The sequence below is a fragment of the Vigna unguiculata genome, chromosome 3 (genome assembly GCF_037176805.1).
Source record: "Vigna unguiculata cultivar grain cowpea cultivar isolate G323 ecotype 2 chromosome 3, ASM3717680v1, whole genome shotgun sequence".
NCBI classification, from domain to species: domain Eukaryota; kingdom Viridiplantae; phylum Streptophyta; class Magnoliopsida; order Fabales; family Fabaceae; genus Vigna; species Vigna unguiculata.
In genome coordinates this window covers 65211737-65230828 of record NC_140794.1, presented here as the reverse complement: position 1 = coordinate 65230828, position 19092 = coordinate 65211737, and the positions used below count along the sequence as shown (strand labels likewise).

At 31.1% G+C, this 19092-nt stretch overlaps 2 protein-coding genes across 4 annotated transcripts; both read left to right on the top strand.

Annotated features, from left to right (window-relative positions):
- Positions 1 to 1278: 1278 nt before the first annotated feature.
- LOC146888014 (eukaryotic initiation factor 4A-14-like) lies at positions 1279 to 4274 on the top strand. Its single transcript, XM_085670712.1, has 5 exons — positions 1279 to 1516; positions 1793 to 1862; positions 2024 to 2130; positions 2585 to 3015; positions 3356 to 4274. Exons 2-5 carry the CDS (start codon positions 1795 to 1797, stop codon positions 3989 to 3991), a joined length of 1242 nt encoding a protein of 413 aa, XP_085526838.1. The 5' UTR covers positions 1279 to 1516; positions 1793 to 1794; the 3' UTR covers positions 3992 to 4274.
- Positions 4275 to 10047: 5773 nt separating this feature from the next.
- TAG1 (membrane bound O-acyl transferase (MBOAT) family protein) lies at positions 10048 to 18657 on the top strand. Of its 3 annotated transcripts, none has more exons than XR_014993904.1 (16): positions 10048 to 10447; positions 10758 to 10844; positions 10964 to 11037; positions 11147 to 11222; positions 11357 to 11424; positions 11779 to 11902; positions 13909 to 14007; positions 15063 to 15164; positions 15284 to 15420; positions 16042 to 16123; positions 16241 to 16261; positions 16568 to 16630; positions 16933 to 17233; positions 17779 to 17841; positions 18076 to 18129; positions 18229 to 18657. XR_014993904.1 is itself a non-coding variant. In XM_028065163.2 (16 exons), exons 1-16 carry the CDS (start codon positions 10133 to 10135, stop codon positions 18337 to 18339), a joined length of 1524 nt encoding a protein of 507 aa, XP_027920964.2. In that variant the 5' UTR covers positions 10052 to 10132; the 3' UTR covers positions 18340 to 18657. The 3 variants fall into 3 exon arrangements, 2 of the variants coding, with proteins under 2 accessions (XP_027920964.2, XP_027920965.2); XM_028065163.2 differs by having other exon boundaries at positions 10052 to 10447; positions 17186 to 17233; XM_028065164.2 differs by having other exon boundaries at positions 10054 to 10447; positions 10764 to 10844; positions 17186 to 17233.
- The last annotated feature ends 435 nt before the right edge of the window (positions 18658 to 19092 follow it).

Below are 19092 nucleotides of genomic sequence, written 5' to 3'. Positions count from 1 at the left end.
GTTTTATTATTTTACGGGTTAAATATGTTTTTGGTTCCTCAAGTTTCAGTGAATTTTGGAATTAGTCCCTCTTTGAAACTTGATACTAATTTAGTTCTTCATCTTTAGAAATGTATGAATTTAGTCCTTCTTACCAAATTTTGTTAAGTTTATCTAACGTTTCAAGCGCATTTCATGATAATATTTAAATTGTTTACAACGTTTGACACACTTTTGCTTCAATGTTAACTTAAATATTATCTTAAAATACATTTAAAATGTCAAATAAACTTAAAAAAATTTGATAAGGACTAAATTTACACATTTCTAAAGATGAAGGACTAAATTGGTATCAAGTTTCGAAGAAGGACTAATTCTAAAATTCACTTAAATGTGAGGGACCAAAAACATATTTAATCCTTATTTTAATAACAAAGAACAAAATTTTGGTTTGTCGAGATTAATAACAGGTATAATTTATGTATTATAAATTGTTTTTACAATGATATAATTTTTTATAGTAAAAACATAAAAAAGTCACTGGTTTTGTGCATTTGTAATATTCTAAATTAACGATGTCTACGAATTTATATAAATTATTTAAACATGTCTTGGTTTGTTGTTTAACATGTCTACGGAAAAAATGTCTACTCCCAATAAAGGTGAAAAACAAGTAAAAAATGCATCTAATGTTCCTGTGAATCGTGATGAAGTTAGTAATTTCTTTAATATTTAATTCAAAAATAAACTATAAAGGTTGGGAGAATTGTTAATATTATGATGTTTGATTTAGTCTCACGTTGTTTAAAATTGTGAGACGTGTTCTCTATTTTACTATATAAGAGATCCTATGTAAAAACTTGAGATATACTAGAAATAAAAAATACTTCCTAGTACAGTCGTGAACATAGATATACATATTGTACGCCGAACTACTATTATATATATTATATTGAAGGTAATTTTATATTTACTTTTATAATTATTTAAAATTTATGACAATAATATATTTTATTTTATTTAAATTTATAATTAAATATTATTTTTTAAATAATTTTGTAAATATACATTGATATACATAATAAATACCCGTATTCAACCTAACCCGTTGACGTCACTAAGAACACATGTGTAATAAGATAGAATATCTAAGGACAAAGTAAACAGAAGAAAAAAGTACAATGACAGCTGTCCGCAATAAGCGATAAATATTATGGGCTTGTATATGCATGCATGCATGCGTATGTTTTTGGGCTGAGCCCAAAGAAAATAGAAGATGAAATGTTGCGCGGTGGGAGTTGAGTGGGCACATAGGGGCAAAATAGGAAGCGGAAAAAACAGTAGAGCGGGATCGTCTAGGAACCCTGGTTTTATCTGTCACTTCCCACAAACCCACTCACTTACTTCTCTGCCTCGGCCACCTTCTGTTATCTTTTCTCGACTCCGCGGCTAGATCCGAGGAGTTCGGGAAACCCTAACTCTACTCTCTTCACAACCAACACCGTTCCTTTTCCTTCTCCATCGTCTCCTCACTGAGGTCTTTTCCTCATCCTTTATCCTCTTTCTCTGTCACAACACAATATTTTTGTTGCTTATTTCTCTGTTTGCGGCTTTTATTTCATTATTAATTATTATTAATTATCTTTGTCATGCTCCTTCCTATTCAAAAGTTTTATGTTTGATTCTGTGGTTTTGGAATTAGGAGGCACAACTTTATTCTCTCTAGGGATTCTACTGAACTGTCTTCGGTTTTATGGGTTCCGATTTTGTTAATAAGCTGTGTGGTGATAACAGTTTTTTGTTGTTTTTGCAGTCATGGCTGGACTTGCACCTGAGGGGTCACAGTTCGATGCGAACAAATATGATTCCAAAATGAGTGACTTGTAAGATTTTTATTTTCTCTCCTTGGGCTTAGTTCTGTGCAATCTGATTTTGTTGATGATTTTAGTTGTTGTTTTTGTTCTTGTTTTGTGTTGGATATGGTTGCAGTAGTATGTTAATGTCATCCGTTGTATTTTAATGTTCTTGTTTTTTTTTCTTTCAGGCTATCTTCTGATGGACAGGATTTCTTCACATCCTATGATGAGGTTTATGAGAGTTTTGATGCTATGGGACTGCAGGAGAATCTTCTGAGGGGCATTTATGCATATGGTAATATATTTTTCTGTTTTATCCTTTCTCTTCCCTTATTTCAACCAAAAGAAATGTTCTTCCTAGTCATTCCCGTTCGTTTGTCTTTGCTTTTTTAGTGAAGAGAAGAAGCCACTAATTTTGTCCTTGAACTAAGTTACGTTCTCTCTCGATAGTCCCTAAAGCAATATAATTATTTAAGTAATCCTTAAACTATTGGTATCTGTCTGTTTGGTCCCTAAGCTGATGCATGTCTATAAAGTTCCGGGACTAGTTTAAAGAATTTTTTTATACTTAAGGGACTACTTGGCAGTATTTTAAGGATCAAATTGGTAGCTAACTCAACTGTTCAAAACATATGGTATCACCATAACATTAGACACTTGGGCTGTCTTATGCTGCTGTACTATTTTATTAAACCATGCTGTTTTTCTTGACCTGCTGCTATTGTTTCTGCTTTTGATTTGTGTTTTAGGTTTCGAAAAGCCATCAGCCATTCAGCAAAGGGGGATAGTTCCCTTCTGCAAGGGACTTGATGTTATTCAACAGGCTCAGTCTGGAACTGGGAAGACAGCTACTTTCTGCTCCGGTATTCTGGAGCAACTTGACTATAGCTTGACGCAATGTCAGGCCTTGGTTTTAGCACCAACTCGTGAACTTGCTCAGCAGATTGAAAAGGTCATGCGGGCACTTGGAGATTATCTTGGTGTTAAGGTTCATGCTTGTGTGGGAGGTACCAGTGTCCGTGAAGACCAACGCATTTTATCTAGCGGTGTTCATGTCGTGGTTGGTACCCCTGGTCGTGTGTTTGATATGCTTCGTAGGCAATCACTCCAACCCGATCACATCAAGATGTTTGTATTGGATGAGGCTGATGAGATGCTTTCCCGAGGTTTTAAGGATCAGGTGCTTTCAATTCTCTACTCATGCTGTGCCTTTTCTCAATGCTGATATCTTATGTTGTTTTTGAATAGTACCCCTACACTTGTCATGTATTGTTGTACATAGATGTGTAAACCCTCCTATGTCTATTCTGTTTTACTTTATATCATTAAAATAGTTATACTTTCAACTCTGTTTGGAGGTATGTTTCTTTCCTCTGAATTTTCTCATGTAGTAGTTACTCGTGGTGGAATCTGAACTCAAATGCTTTTCAGTTGACTCTTAGCCTATTAGGTGTGTTATCTGTAGTAATAAAAGAATTGATTTGTGTAAATGTTCTAACCTCTTGCTTTCTTATTATCAGATATATGATATATTCCAGCTGTTGCCATCTAAGATTCAAGTGGGAGTTTTCTCAGCCACAATGCCTCCTGAGGCCCTTGAGATCACGAGGAAGTTCATGAACAAACCTGTGAGGATCCTTGTGAAGCGTGATGAGCTCACCTTGGAGGGTATAAAGCAGTTTTATGTCAATGTTGAGAAAGAGGAATGGAAGCTGGACACCCTCTGTGATCTTTATGAGACGTTAGCAATCACCCAGAGTGTCATTTTTGTGAACACCAGAAGGAAAGTTGATTGGTTGACTGACAAAATGAGAAGCCGTGACCACACTGTTTCAGCAACACATGGAGACATGGACCAGAATACCAGGGACATTATTATGCGTGAATTCCGATCTGGTTCTTCTCGTGTCTTGATTACTACTGATCTTTTGGCCCGTGGTATCGATGTCCAACAAGTGTCTCTAGTTATTAATTATGATCTCCCTACACAGCCTGAGAACTATCTGCATCGTATTGGTCGTAGTGGAAGGTTTGGCAGGAAAGGTGTGGCTATCAACTTTGTCACAAAGGATGACGACAAAATGCTGTTTGACATCCAGAAGTTTTATAACGTGGTTGTTGAGGAGCTGCCTTCAAATGTTGCTGAGCTCCTTTAATCAGATTTTGTCCTCCATGGTATTTAGATGAAATTAGTTTGCGTTTGAAAAATGTTATGTAATGTTTCTCTACCCCCTCCCCCCCTCCCAACTTCTGTCTTTCTCTGCACTTGTTCTCTGAAACTTTGTTTAATAGGCTTAGTTTTTAATTTATGACTTGCTTTGTGGAAACCCATTATTGGCCCAATTGGTGTATTGGATGTCTGTGCACATTTTTCTAGGCACTTTTCCGAGTTTAGTTTTTACTAAATTTTAGAATTGCTTGATGTTATTTTTCTTTTCAGATTATGTTTTGATCTTCTGTGGTGTAGTTTTGAATGTAAAGGGTTTATTATTATAAAGTTTGGTTGAGGGAGGTATGGGAGATAAATGGGAAGAAAAAAGGGGTTTCAGAAGAAACGTTTGGGAATTTGACATTGCTTTGAAGTGACGGAAATAAACAAAATAACGAAGAAATGGAATGAATTTCTTTGTGACCCTCGTTCCCTTTTCAGGTTGCTAAAATGTTGTTATTATCAAGTGATTAAATGATATGTATCTTTATCTATAAGAAGTGTTTTATTTCATTAGTTTGCAACCCAGTATGATAGTATTAACTTGCACGTCTCTTATTTCACGGATATTACACTAGGTTTCTTTTCTCACCTATTCTTCATATACACACTTTATTTGAAAACAAAATTGTAAAAGCTACTTTAAGTTTAAGTAAGTGAATGAACTCTCCAATTTATCATACAAGTCACGTTGACACTTTATGGCAAGGATAACAATGATACTTGGTTGAATTGTAGGTGTATTAAACTTAGCTTGAAAGGAGAGGGAAATCTTAATGGCAAGGATAACAAAGAGACTTGGTTGAATTGTAAGTGTAGTTAGTTCAATTTTGTCCAAAGGAAGCAAGATTTGTTTCTTATGCAACTAAACCACTTGGTTGTGTAGTAACTTGGGAAAACTCAGATGTCCGCATACCCAAAATGTTTTTGAGTAAAATATTGAATTTGAGTGGCAGTTGGTGTTCTAGAAGACTATGATTCTGAGTTGACCCCTTAGGAATTAGGACTTACTTTAAGGAGATTTTGACTTGGACCTGGCTATTGCCAAAACTAGACATGTGTTAGTGTGAAACCATAATCCTTTTACATGCTTCCCTAATGGAAGTTTTAAAAACTTTGGATTTCCGTTTCCTAAGCTCACAATGTATTTGTATTATCACCGACATTGGGATACAAGGTTGAACTAGTTCCACGAGTAGAAAAAGACAGAGATAGATCCATTGTTTTATTTTTAGATTTTTTTAGATAAGATTAATACCCTTAAAAGCTATTCAGTAGTTTCCAAAACTTAAGTCGATCAAAGTATAAATTCACACAAGTTTAACTATTCAGAGAATTTATTTTATGCATTTACTTTATAATAAGAAAGGTTATAAATTCAGGAGAAAAACACATTTTTAGTTATTTATAAATATATTAAATAAATTTGTATGCTTCTTACAATATTATAACTATACAAAAAAAAAATGGAAATTTAGTTATTGTTGCAAAAAGTCTATTTTTATATCCTTTAGTCTTAAAATGGAGAGATATCAAGAGTTTGCCTAACAAAGTTTACGTAATTGTGTATTTTTATAAGCTGTGCAATGAACCTACGAAAATTGTTTACTTATTTATTTTAAAATATAGTTATATCTGAAAAGAAAAAGAAGAAAATCAAAACTGACTTTTTAAAAACACGTAATTATAAATAATCAGTTTCGGGTGAATTTGTTAGCATGTTGTTATAATTTAATTATTAAACGGCTAAGTATTCAATTATCTGTGTTGTTATTATCATTAATTGTCTTTTAGATAAATTTATTATTAGTTTGTGTATAAGGGTGAACAAAAACAAATTCAGTGGATATGTGTCAGGTAAAATCGGTAACGTAATATTAAGTAAATATTTTTAATGGTTATTTATGGATAATGGAAACATATGTTTAATTACTGTTTTTTAATGAATAGGTATGACTATCATAATATATATGACATTACATGTTAATAATTATTTGCGAATTTTATTTGCATATATTTTAAAAAACTAGTTGATCAAAATAAATTTATTAGTAACAGAAGCATTATTTATGAAATAATTGTTTAAAATTTGATTACACATATTTCTATTTTTTATTTAAATTTAGGAAATTGATGTTAATTTGTAAAAAAATATTTTTTAAAATTTTATATTTTGGTGCAATTTATTTAAATTTTCTTTGTAGAAAGATAAAATTTATTAGGATTAATATTTTGTTGAGTAATTTGATTTAAATTGTATTTATAAATTAATTTTTACATAAATTTATATATTTTTTTAAAATAATTTATTTGAAAATTTTAAGAAAAAATATATAAAATGTATTCGTAGGTAAGACAAATTAACTTCATAACAATTATTTAAAACTTGTGTAAAGTTTTTTTTTTTTTGTGTGTTTGCAAATCCACTTGCTTCTCATTATTTGAGTTAAGATAGTTGAAGTTGGAGAATTGTGTTATGATAAATTTATCTGTTAATTGATTTAACAGAAATAATGATGGTGTAGTTATGAGTTGTCTTTATTTCAATACATGTGTAGTATTTTTAAAGCATGTCAAGATAGATAAATTTGTGGTAGTTTTTAATTTTTTTAGAGATGTAAATTTATATTTATATAGGGTCATTTATGTTTTATAGTACTTTGAAGGAGGGAATGTTTTCAAAAATTTTGGTTGCGGAGTGATTATACCTCAAGTTGTCATGATTTCTTACAGTTTTAGAGGAAGATAATGTTCATGTTTGCATTTTCGTAAGTATTTTTTCAATTCAAAGTTTATTATATTTTATCACGAGAGAAACCATTATACCAACAAGTTAGCTAATTAATTTGACTTTTATTAACATAGAATAATATAAATTATTTTAATGTTTTATTTAGATTTTTTTCATAATAAATATAATTTGTATTTTGTAAAATGTCATTTTTTATTTGATTCTCATGCTTTGTATTATTGTTTTTTTAATAAAATTTTATATGATAACAAATTATTTATAACTTTAAAATATTTAGGTAAGATGTCAAATTTTATAATAATGTCTACCATAAATTTTTTTTGAAAGTTGCAAAATTGTAAATACTAAAAAAGTTTCATAAATGTCAAAACATTATCGCAGAACAAAGAAAACAAGTTAAATAACCAATATATCAACCCAAATTGTCGAAAAATAAAATGTGTTTATTAGATAAATTCATCCTCTAAAAATAAGTCTTAATTTATTTCAATGAGCTTCTAGAATAATTTATGAAGAAAATATAAAATAATGTTTCTTTTATTTTTGTTAATTATAGAAAAAACTAATATTAAGACCAACCTCAAACTTAGGGTAAGTTTAATTTTATTTTCTTCTTGCAACTCTTTTCACCCAATTAAAGGAGAGACCTTTTGTTAAATCCAAAGTGAGTGGGATTAATGAAGTCTAAATCTCTTTCAAGTAGTTTTCATTTTGTGTTTTTGCTATATTTTTCAAACAAATATTATGTGAAAACCTGATTTTAGTAAAATAGAATGGTCATTTATAGCATTGTTGTAGACTTCTAGTTACCATTTTTTTCTTTTCTTTCCCAATCAAAAGGGTTATTGTGATGATTGAATTTTCATGGATGAAGGGAGATAGAGTGTAATTGCAAGCCAAAGATATTGCACTCATCACTTTTTATTACCTTTTATTTTATTTTATTTTTTCATTTTTAATACACAACTTTTCAATATTGAATACAAAATATATTTCAATCTCAAACATCAAATGAGTTTAGACTTGATAATAATTTTTTAAACATGCAGTTTTGCTCCAAAAATGTATTTCTTTATTACAACTCATAAGTGGTTTCAAAGAGTTTAATACGCAGTTTTATATAATAATGTTCTATAAATTTTTGTATTTATCTTTACCTTTACTCTATTATTTATTATACTTTATATTTACATTTTATTTTTCGTGGCAGCTCTTAGTTTAGTGAGTTATTATACAAATAATACTCAAGTATATTATATTTTCCTGAATTTCTTTTGAGTTGCATATAATTTATTTATTTTTGTTTATTTTAACTTTTATTACAATTCTCGACAAATTTAAACATATTTATACTAGAGTTAAAGCACGTATTATAATTTCAAGTACATGATTTTTATTGAATACTTCTTACAAAATATTCTTGATATGATCTATACAACATAAAAAATTGTAAACTAGTGTATATATGAAAGTTATGAACTTTCTCTCTTTTTTTTTTTAACACTGATGATGTAATTGAGTTCTTAGATAATATAAATTAAGAATGAGTTTTATTTTTCTTGAAATAAGTAGAAGTTTTAATCTCACAATTATATATATATATATATATATATATATATATAAATTTTAAAATATATATATATATATATATATGATTAAAATATACTATATAAATATAAATTTTATTTTATAAAGGTTAAATTAAATTTATAATATTTTTTTAATATTTACTCTAAAATAAAATTTTCAATTTATTATATTATTTATTATTGATTTTTTTAAATATTTTATATTTGAAGAGAATATTAAAGATGTATTACAATAAAATTTAGGCATATAATATATGTAAATGAAATAAAGATTTTTTTTTTCAAAATAAAACATGAGTCAAAAATTATTTAAATAATATACTGTGTTAAATATTTTGAAAAATCGAATTCTAAACTATAATTAAAAGAACTAATTGAAAAATAAATATGAACTTCATTTTTATGTTTTTCTTTTTCATTTAAAAAATTAGAAGATATTTTGAAAGAAAAAAAATCAAGAAATTAACACAATTCAAAATATTTTCTCATGAACCATATTTTGACATAAAAAAAGTATTTGGATGAAAAAATTAATCTAAGGGAGTCTCCAAAAAGAGAAAACTGAGATCTGAAAGAAAAGATGGAGAGATAAAGATGTGTCAAAGAACAAAGATAGTAGCAATTTATAAATTGAACATAAAGCTAAACATTATGATATACTTTTGTGTCTTCCACATTTAAATCATTAAATTCACCTTTGTTTTAACATTTGAAGAGTCTTATAGGTTAAGAAATAAACAATATTAATGAATTACCCATTATTTCAACTAATTACTTTTATTTTAGCTTGCAAGTTTTGTTGAGATATCAAAGCATGGAAATTTTATGTTGAAAAGTCCAAATCTAAAATCTTATATATACGTATTTATATAGAGAGGGAATAGAAAGAAAGTAGAAAAAACATATTTCTTTTAGTTTCATATCTTGAAAATTGTAGGAAAAAAAAAAACTGTAAGAACACGTCATACTTTCATATATTAATTTTTTTTCCCACCATAGAAAAAAAGCGAGGAATTAGTCTCATATTCTAAATGACAAAAAATAAAAAAAATATATTTGTATGGGTTTCATTATTCAAAATTTTATAAAATAATTATTTTTCTTAAAAAAAATCTGAAATTTTGAATGAAAAGTTTCTTACGGAAAGAATCTTTCTTTTTTCTCGTAAAGTAGCATCTCTCAGCACCGCTTTCAGAGATTTATGGGAATAACCATATTCCTTTCTATCTTTGTATCATCACAACCCAACAAATATCACAATCACACTACCTTACACTTTCTCTCTTTCTTCCTACCCTCATAAATCAACACATTCCTTTCTAACTTTAATTTCAATATTAATTAAAATTAAAATGTATCACAATAATATATATTAATTATCATAAATACAAATTTAATGTATGCTCAAAACATCTATATACTATAATTGATAATTAAAATATAATTTTTATATTTAAAAATACTTATACATATACTGCTATTTTAATTTGTGTAACGCACATGAAAAAATATCTGAAAATATGTCATTCTAATTTATGAAAATGTAGAATGCATGGCTTTTACTAAGACAGTTTAATGTATTATTTATTACAAAAGAATTAAAATTAATTTCTGAAAATTTCATATTGACACTGGTCAATGAGTGGTAAACCCTATATATAGGGGGAAATTTTGATTCTTCTCTTCAGATTTTTAATTTTAATTATTATTAAAACAATAGTCGAAACCTGTTTCTGTTTCTTCTACAATGGCGATTTCTGATCAGCCTGAGACCATAGCCACTGCTATCGACCATTCTACCGTGCGCCGGAGGCCCAACGCCACCTCCGCTGGTGGTCTCTACAATTCGCCGGAGTCCACCGACAGTTCCGGCGAAGACTTGGCCAAGGATTCCGGTTCCGATGACTCCATGGACACCGTGGACAGCGCGGTCGGCTATTCACAACCACCACAAAAGCATGAGACTAAAACCTCCGACCTCGACTTCGCTTACCGGCCTTCGGTCCCCGCTCACCGTAGAGTCAAGGAAAGTCCTCTCAGTTCCGACAGCATTTTCCGTCAGGTTCTAGCCGTTAACTCGTCCTTAATGATGCTTAAACTCCGAAACTAATTGAAAATGAACAGAACCTTGCCGTTTTGCTCCCGTTCGGCATAATTAACAACTCAGAAAGAAAAAACACGGTCATGAATGAGAGAGTCTTTGAGGTGTTTTAAATAGTGCGTGTTACTGGTAGTGGGAGTTTGTTTGATTCATTTATATGTACTAGAAACTTGTTGGTATCAATTTATTAATTGAATTTAATACAGTTGGTGGATCAGGGATTTTTCTTACCTACTCTGTAATTGTATTTGTTTACTAATTATTCAATCAGCTGCAGAGTCACGCGGGCCTCTTCAACCTCTGTATCGTAGTACTTGTTGCAGTAAATAGCAGACTCATAATCGAGAATCTAATGAAGGTTTTGCTCTTTCCTGTTTAATTGTCCATTCACCTGCAACAATTTTCTGTATTTTATTTATGGCCTTAATTTTGACGGTTCAGTATTTATTGTCTTTCTTATTGTGTGTTTTATTGCAGTATGGCTTGTTGATCAAGTCTGGCTTTTGGTTTAGTTCATATTCATTGAGTGACTGGCCGCTTTTCATGTGTTGGTAATGCCCTTCATGAACTCTCATGAGGATAAACTATGTGCTGTGTAATTATTTTGAGGTTTGTTTCATGAAATGTTTTGTAACAGTATGTGATTGTACGCATTTGCAGCCTTTCTCTTGTGGTATTTCCTTTTACTGCCTTTTTAGTGGAGAAGTTGGCACAACGGAATTGTATACCTGAATCAGTAAGTGATCAAGCCATGTGAGCTTTTGTTAAATTTCGTTTACTATATATGATTAGTAGTAATGTGCTATTTTTAACCGAATAATCTTCAATATCTCTATACACAGGAATATTATATTGAATTTAATGTTGCAGGTCGTTGTTGTACTTCATATAATCATTACCTCAGCTTCAGTTTTGTATCCAATTCTAGTGATCCTCAGGTTAGTTTAGCTATTTGGCATATATTCTTCAAAATATATTCTGGGTCTGCAGTCTTGGCTCCTTTTTTTGTTTTGACATTTGTTGTTACACCATCCATTTTGAAAGAATTGTCTTATAGAATATGACTTTAAGTTGATACTTGGTACGGTGTTACATTACAAACATTGTCACCCTCCTGCACTGACGATGGAATTGAATTACCTTTCAAATTATTATTGGATTGCTATATGAACATTGAGCGATGAAGATGATTGCTGAAGGATAAAATATTCTTATGGTTGTGCGTTAGTCATTTCATAGATAAGGATAGGGCAGATGGATTATTATTACTGACCTGTAACATTCCTTTGCAGGTGTGATTCTGCTTTTCTATCGGGTGTCACTTTAATGCTATTTTCTTGCGTTGTATGGTTAAAATTGGTGTCTTATGCACATACGAACTATGATATGAGACAGCTTACCAAATCAATTGAGAAGGTAATATTATACCCTCTGTTTGAATGGAGAGAGAAGTTTTTTTTTCCGAAGTAAACTTTTCTCTCTTTTTTGTTTTCTCTCATTGTTTTGTTTTTTCTTTCTGATCTTTCTTTCATCTAATTTTTCCTTAACTAAACATGGTCTAATGTAACATTGTAAAACTCTAGAGTTTATGTCAAGGCTGGCTCAAGGCCCAAGCAAGTAAAGCCCTTGCTTTAGGCTTCCAAGAAAAAATGCTGCAATTGTTTTTTTGTACTAATGTTTAGGCCTCCAAGAAAGAGAAGACCTCAAAAAAAGATTATTTTAGTACTAATTGCTTTAGGCCTCTAAGAAAAAAAAAAGTCTCATTCTTAAGTTTGGTTTATGTCAAGGCTGGCTCAAGGCTCAAGCAAGTAAAGTCCTTGCTTTAGGCTTTATGCCTCCAAAACTCATGAGCAACCCTAGGTTTATGTAAACTAGGAAAGCTTTGTAAACTCGACTCAAAAACTGATAAGAGTTTACTTTGTATAAAAAAATATTAAAATACCTATAAACAACATAATAAAGCAAAGAGGTAAACCTCAGTAATAAAATAACTAAGTCAAGTAGTACAATACTATTAAATTAGTTCAAAATACACCAAACAAAACATAAGTTCATGCAAGACATAAGTTATTAACATGATAACATTTATGTGAATATTTCCTTATGGATAATGCTGAAGCATATATTTTATCATGCATATCAGTATTAAATACACTAAAAAACTCTTTCTCCTTAATTTTAGGAGTTATTGTTGATAAGGGAAAACAAAGTTAAAAAAAAAAAAATCTTAAAAACGGAAACTGACTAAACCACTAACAACATGATGGCAGATTCTTATCAATTTACCAACTGACTTATTCAAACAAAAACCTTTTTGGCAGCATCTGAAGCAAGTTCCAAACACTCCTTGCCTTGGAGGTGGAAAACTTCTAACTTCCTCAAAAGTTCAACATGCTGAATAAGTTCTCAATCATAGGCTTTTAAACACTTCCCACCATGTTCCACTTTCGCAGCTTTCTCCTTTGTTTTGTCTTCTTTTTTAGACAAAGTTCCAAACACATTTTCTCTTAGAGCATCTTCAGTAACACCAGTGCCAACTTGGGGACTTATTCCGAAATTAGCTTGATCTTCTTCAGATTTTTGCACCTTGCTCCGCAATTCAATGATATTCTCTTTCATTGAATTTAAGTGAAATTTCCTAACAAATAAGTCCCACTCCAAGAATTGTTGACTTAACCATCCTTTTCTGCAGTGTCCCACAAATCCAAAGGTCATAGTTCTCCCATCAAAGATAGGAGGAGTAACATGTGAGAAACATTATTCAGCATCCATTTCACAGGTCCCTTAAAAAGAAAGCTCTTGTACCAATTTTTGGTTTTTAATTGAGATAAAAAAAAATGTTGGAAGATAAAAGTTGCAGAGAAGTAATTGAATATTTCTATTTGGGAAATGCTGAAGCATATATTTTATTGTGTATTTCAGTGTATATACACTGAAAAAAGATTTGGTCCTTGATTTTAGGAGTTGTTTGTTACTGTTTATGGGAAAACAAATAGAAACTATCTTGAAACAGAAACCGACTAAACCACTAAATTAAAACTGCTTTTGACAGTATCAAAGACTCCTTCCTCACAATTTAAATAACTAACTAAGGACAAACGTTCCCACTTATAAGTTGGTAGAAAATTTCATTTCCACTTATTAATACTTTAAAGAGGACTATATGTTTATGATGTATTTGATGATTAGTTTAAAAACAAGAATATTGTGTTTGACTAAGCTGTATTTTGCAGATCATGTTCTCTTAAAACATCATAATATTCTAAAGTACAGTTTATTTTGTCTTTACTCAAATTGCTTCCATCCTGTTTTCCCTTTTATGACTTCCTTATATATGGATGATTAGCTTTTCACTTGTGTGAATGTGTGATGTATACACACTTGTTTCCCCCACTTATTCAAACATGTTGCCTGTGTTATAGGGAGAAGCAGTACCCAGTACTGTGAATATGGACTATCCTTACAGTGTGAGCTTCAAGAGCTTGGTATACTTCATGGTTGCTCCTACATTATGTTACCAGGTAGCAGTACTTTCAAGTGATTTAGTTAGATTTATTTGTAACGGTTGAAGAGTTGTCTCATCAGATTCACCTATTATACAATTATATTCATTTTTCTCTTATTAGATTGCTTATAGGCACAACTATGTGGACTTTACCCATATGTCTTTGGTGTGAATATGTCTGAGGTTTTTAGTCAATGTCCGACATGCTGTTGGGAACCAAGAGACAGAACATGAGAAAATGAATGCTTCTTGTACTGAATATTGAATGAGGACAATGAAAACGGGATAATTCTGTGGCAAGTGTTTCTCCTTTCACAACAGAGCAAATCCTCGGATAAAATCATCTCACTAGTCCTCTTTAACATATAATCAAATTAATTGCTCTAACCATCCCCACTAATTTACAAGCAAGGAATTAAGTTCTGGCCTAACAAGATTAATTGATCCGGTGAGTTTTATGTGTGATCATTTGATAGGATTTTCCATATGAATTCTTTTCTATTTCTTTGTCATGCCTATAGACAACCCAACATTTTGTAGCACCAAATATTGCATTGCAAAATCTATGGCAGCAATCTCAAAATCCTTTCTCTAGCTCTCCCTATATTTCCAATTGTACAAAATTCCTCACGTACTTCCCAATTGCAATCTGCTAGTTTCTAGACACAAGGTGCCTGTCAATGTCTTCTTCATGCTCCTTGCGAGAGGAAAGGGGAGAGGGTTGAATTTCTGTTTGTCAATCTGCATATTACAGTGCTTACTTCTCTCTTTAATATGTTTTTAAAAGCGAAGTCTCTTTGAAGAGAATGGGTATTATATGACTCCCTGGCATAAAGTGTAGCATACATTTCTGATACTTTGTGAGAGTAGTAGACTGGCTTTGGCATCATCATTTTTACCTAATTTGCCAAAATTTTTCTTGGTTGCTCTTTAAGTAGGTTTATACAGTTCACTTGTCTTTGTTTTTTCATGCACAAATGTATCTCCATGTGGATTGCACTTTTTAATTTTCTTGAGAGCAAAATTTCTCATATTTACATTTGTATTTTGTTTTATGATCTGCTTTTTTAGCAAAGCTATCCTCGCACACCTTATATTCGAAAAGGTTGGGTGTTTCGTCAAGTTGTCAAGCTGATAATATTTACAGGAGTTATGGGTTTTATTATTGAACAAGTAAGCAGTACTGGATAATAAATTTTGTTCATTTCTACATTTTCTCTCTTTTTCTATTTTTGCATTTTTTTCTCCAGTTCTAAAAGGTATTCTGATATTTTGATTGTGCTATTTTGCAGTACATTAATCCTATTGTACAGAATTCACAGCATCCTTTCAAGGGAGACCTTCTTTATGCCATCGAAAGAGTTCTGAAGCTTTCTGTTCCAAATCTATATGTGTGGCTCTGCATGTTCTATTGCTTTTTTCACCTTTGGTATACGATCCCTTATTTTGTTCAACATGCATATGTGTGTGCATTTTTCTTGCAATATATTAATATGAAGTTATCTTCACTTGCCATAAGTTGAATAATTATTGTTTTAATTTCTTGTGTTTAATGCCTTGACTTCTGTAGTCTGGCAATTTTCTGATGATGATGATGTTATAAGTTTGTTATTATTTAATCTTTCAAAGCATCCTTGTAGTTATATTGACCTTACTAAAAACCCTCAATAGTAGTTATTGCATCATCAGTGAAAAGATCTAGTTGATTTAAAGATTTGCATGTAGATACTATTGTTGCCAGGAATATGTACTTATTAAGATCTAAAATTAGCTTTATAGCCTTTTGTCAGCCACTAATGGTCAATTTAAGTGAAACTCTGACGGATGTAAGGGATTTATGACCCTAGTTTTATTTATGGGTTTGTATATATTTCCTGTGGCCAGTGAGGATACTTTACTCTTCATTTATGCTCATTTTTTGTGCAAGCATGAATGTTAATCTGCTTGTCTTATTTGTAGGTATTAGAAAAGGTCAAGCTATGATTTTTTTTTTTGAAGATTCAGTTCATATTTGAGGCAGCTTATCCTTCTAGTGACTGTTTCAATGTAGGTTAAATATACTGGCAGAGCTTCTTCGATTTGGTGATCGCGAGTTCTACAAGGACTGGTGGAATGCCAAAACTGTTGAAGATGTAAGTTGTTTGTTCTGATTAGGTGTTTACTTACATTATTCTCAATTTTAATCAAGGAGGTTTTTGACCTATTCTCTTCTCTTTCGGTATTTTTGGTATTGCTGCTCCTTTCATCAGTATTGGAGAGTGTGGAATATGGTATGTTTCTTTTCCAGACTGAATTTTGATCAACATTTTTTTTGTCTGCAAAATTATTTTTAGTCTCTTATTAGCATGAAATTCATGTGAACACACAAATATGTATATTTTCTTTAACTTTCCCTTTATGTATAATGAGGGCTGACATCTCAGACTATTTTAACAAAAGGGAGAAAGGGAATTTACAACGTTTTGCCTTCTGTTACTGAACAAATAGTTCTGAATCTCAGAACATATATTTGATTGTTTATCACATGTAATTCTAAACCATTTGTATACAACTGAATGGATTATTTCACATTGCAGCCTGTTCACAAATGGATGATCCGCCACCTATATTTTCCGTGTTTAAGGCATGGTATACCGAAGGTAATCATGCATAGTAATTTGGTCTAAACTTTACATCACTTTTTAGGATATGCCTTTGTTTACCATCTCAGGTCGCCAGTAAATGTCAGATTTAACATAGTTGAAGTGAAATGGACGTCTTACTTTTATTCTAATTGTGAATAAGTCTATTACGTATCTATTACGTAAGTTCTTTTAAAGCATGTATATATTTTTATGGACTAATGTTATGGTTTGATATGTTTGAGGCACTTGGGGCGGAGTACAAAGTTGTCAACTGATAGACAATAATCCAACTTCATCTACTGTTCCTGTTGTTTCAGATAAATGACTCTGGAATGCATAACGATGACTCACATGAACAAGAATTGCAAAGGAACTCCATTAAATATAATCATGTTTAATATATCTTTTGTGATTTTTTCCCTTGGTCTTACGTGTAAAAAGTATCTTATTAACATAGTTGCTTCTCATTGGTCAATATTTGGATTGACTCTTCTTTTATCAAACATTGGTGGTATTTTATTTATTTGAGCTCTGGATATATTTATGATTTGATCTTTCATCACTGTACAGGCCGTTGCTCTTTTAATTGCCTTCCTGGTTTCTGCTTTATTCCATGAGGTGTGTTGTTGATTTCTTTGCACATTCTTCTCTCCCTTTTTTTGTACTATGGCATAATTGTTGTCCTGCTTGTGTGCTTGTCTGCATGCTACACAATAGAAATCTGAAAGAAACTTGCTTTAATTTATACTTGGAGTATCTTTCTTCCTACCCTTTCGATTGTTTGGGACTTTGTGGAAGAGGATTGAAAGTTAGAAATTAGGTTGTGACTTTGTTAAATATATTACTTGTCTTTGAACTATCTACAACCTGATGATGTGGCCTCAGGAATCTAGCTGCCAAAATCTCAAGTACCTTGTATCCTTTACCTTGGCATGCTTAGATACTGGGATTTGCATATCTTGAAAATGGATCAAGCTGAATATTGAATGGACTGATACATTTTCTAGTTTCTACTTGTGTTATCACAGTATTAAATTTGGCACCAAAATTTCCCTAGTTCCTTTATCCATGAATAATATTTTGCACGTGTTGTAATTTGTTTTTGACGTTTTCTTTCAGAGTTGTGGTGTTTTTCTTACGATTTCTCTTTCTTCTGAGTGCAGCTGTGCATTGCTGTTCCTTGCCACATATTCAAATTGTGGGCTTTCGGTGGAATTATGTTTCAGGTAAAATCAAGTAACTGTGTGATTCTGCTGTTTGCTGACCTATTATTAAACTAAAGTATGACAGTAAAATTAACACAAATTTGCCAACACTTCCCGAAAAAGGTGAAGCCAGCGTATAAAAAGTTCTCTGTTTTAAAACCGAAATAAAGTGTTCTCTGGAATAATGATTTATACCAAGATTTGAATCCATATTTTTGGTTCAATTGACATGATAATCCATACCTTTTTTTCTAGGTTCCTTTGGTCTTGATAACTCATTATCTGCAAAATAAATTCAGAAACTCAATGGTATGTATATAAGCATATTGATTCATAATGTCTTAAAAACTCCATCATCTGGATGGAATTTGATTAGTTGATTCCATAATGTTATTGTCTACATGCCAGGTTGGAAATATGATTTTTTGGTTCATATTCAGTATCCTTGGACAACCTATGTGCGTACTGCTTTACTACCACGACTTGATGAATAGGAAAAGCAAACTTGAGCGGAGCTAGCCTTACATTATTAATTAGTTTCTTTTTTTTTTTGTCAGTTTTCGAAGTGTATATTATATTTATTGATATCTTGGAGTGCTTACATCTACTACCTTGGCAGTTGCTGCTCTGCCCTGAATGAATATGCATGTGATATGCCAGTTCGCGAGGCTAATTCATCTTGATCTATGTACTTCCCTCAGGCAATTGTATCAATATATGCATTTTTTGAGAGTCATGCACTGCCAAGGAACACTGTAACTGCTTTCTGTCAAATGTTAATTAGTAGAAAGATAGATGTAAATGGTTTTTGCTCAATATATTTATTTCTTCATTGTCTCCCATGTTTCACGGACGAATAATGCCCTTCAGTATCGCATTTTTTGAGCTGCATTAGCATTTTAATTTCATCCAATAATCTCCAGAATATTCAAAAGCGTGCAACTGAAAATTTTACTAAACTTCCATAGCCCTTTTATTCGACTTCTATTGACGAAAATCAGTTTCATGATTCTAGCATATATAAACTTCTCAATTGAAAAGTGTCATTATTGATGTATAAATGGGTAAATGTGTTTTTAAGACTCATTTAGTGATCAAATAGAATAAGATCAAATATAAAAATAAGATAAAAAATAAAAATGAACTTTAATTTTGACTAATATTTGTATAATAGGTGGTGGTTACCGTAAAGAGATAATAATGTTAAAAATAAATTATCGCAATTTCGAAAGTTAAAATGTATTTAATCCATATTTATAGTGTGATCAACTG

Excerpts from the sequence above, each read along its gene's own strand:
- TAG1 (XM_028065163.2), top strand. The coding sequence starts at position 10,133 with ATGGCGATTTCTGATCAGCCTGAGACCATAGCCACTGCTATCGACCAT. Across the intron at positions 15,165-15,283 it reads TGGGTTTTATTATTGAACAA|TACATTAATCCTATTGTACA; the intron begins GTAAGCAGTACT and ends GCTATTTTGCAG. Across the intron at positions 17,234-17,778 it reads TTTCTGCTTTATTCCATGAG|CTGTGCATTGCTGTTCCTTG; the intron begins GTGTGTTGTTGA and ends TTCTGAGTGCAG.
- LOC146888014 (XM_085670712.1), top strand. The coding sequence starts at position 1,795 with ATGGCTGGACTTGCACCTGAGGGGTCACAGTTCGATGCGAACAAATAT. Across the intron at positions 2,131-2,584 it reads GAGGGGCATTTATGCATATG|GTTTCGAAAAGCCATCAGCC; the intron begins GTAATATATTTT and ends TTTGTGTTTTAG. Across the intron at positions 3,016-3,355 it reads CCCGAGGTTTTAAGGATCAG|ATATATGATATATTCCAGCT; the intron begins GTGCTTTCAATT and ends TCTTATTATCAG.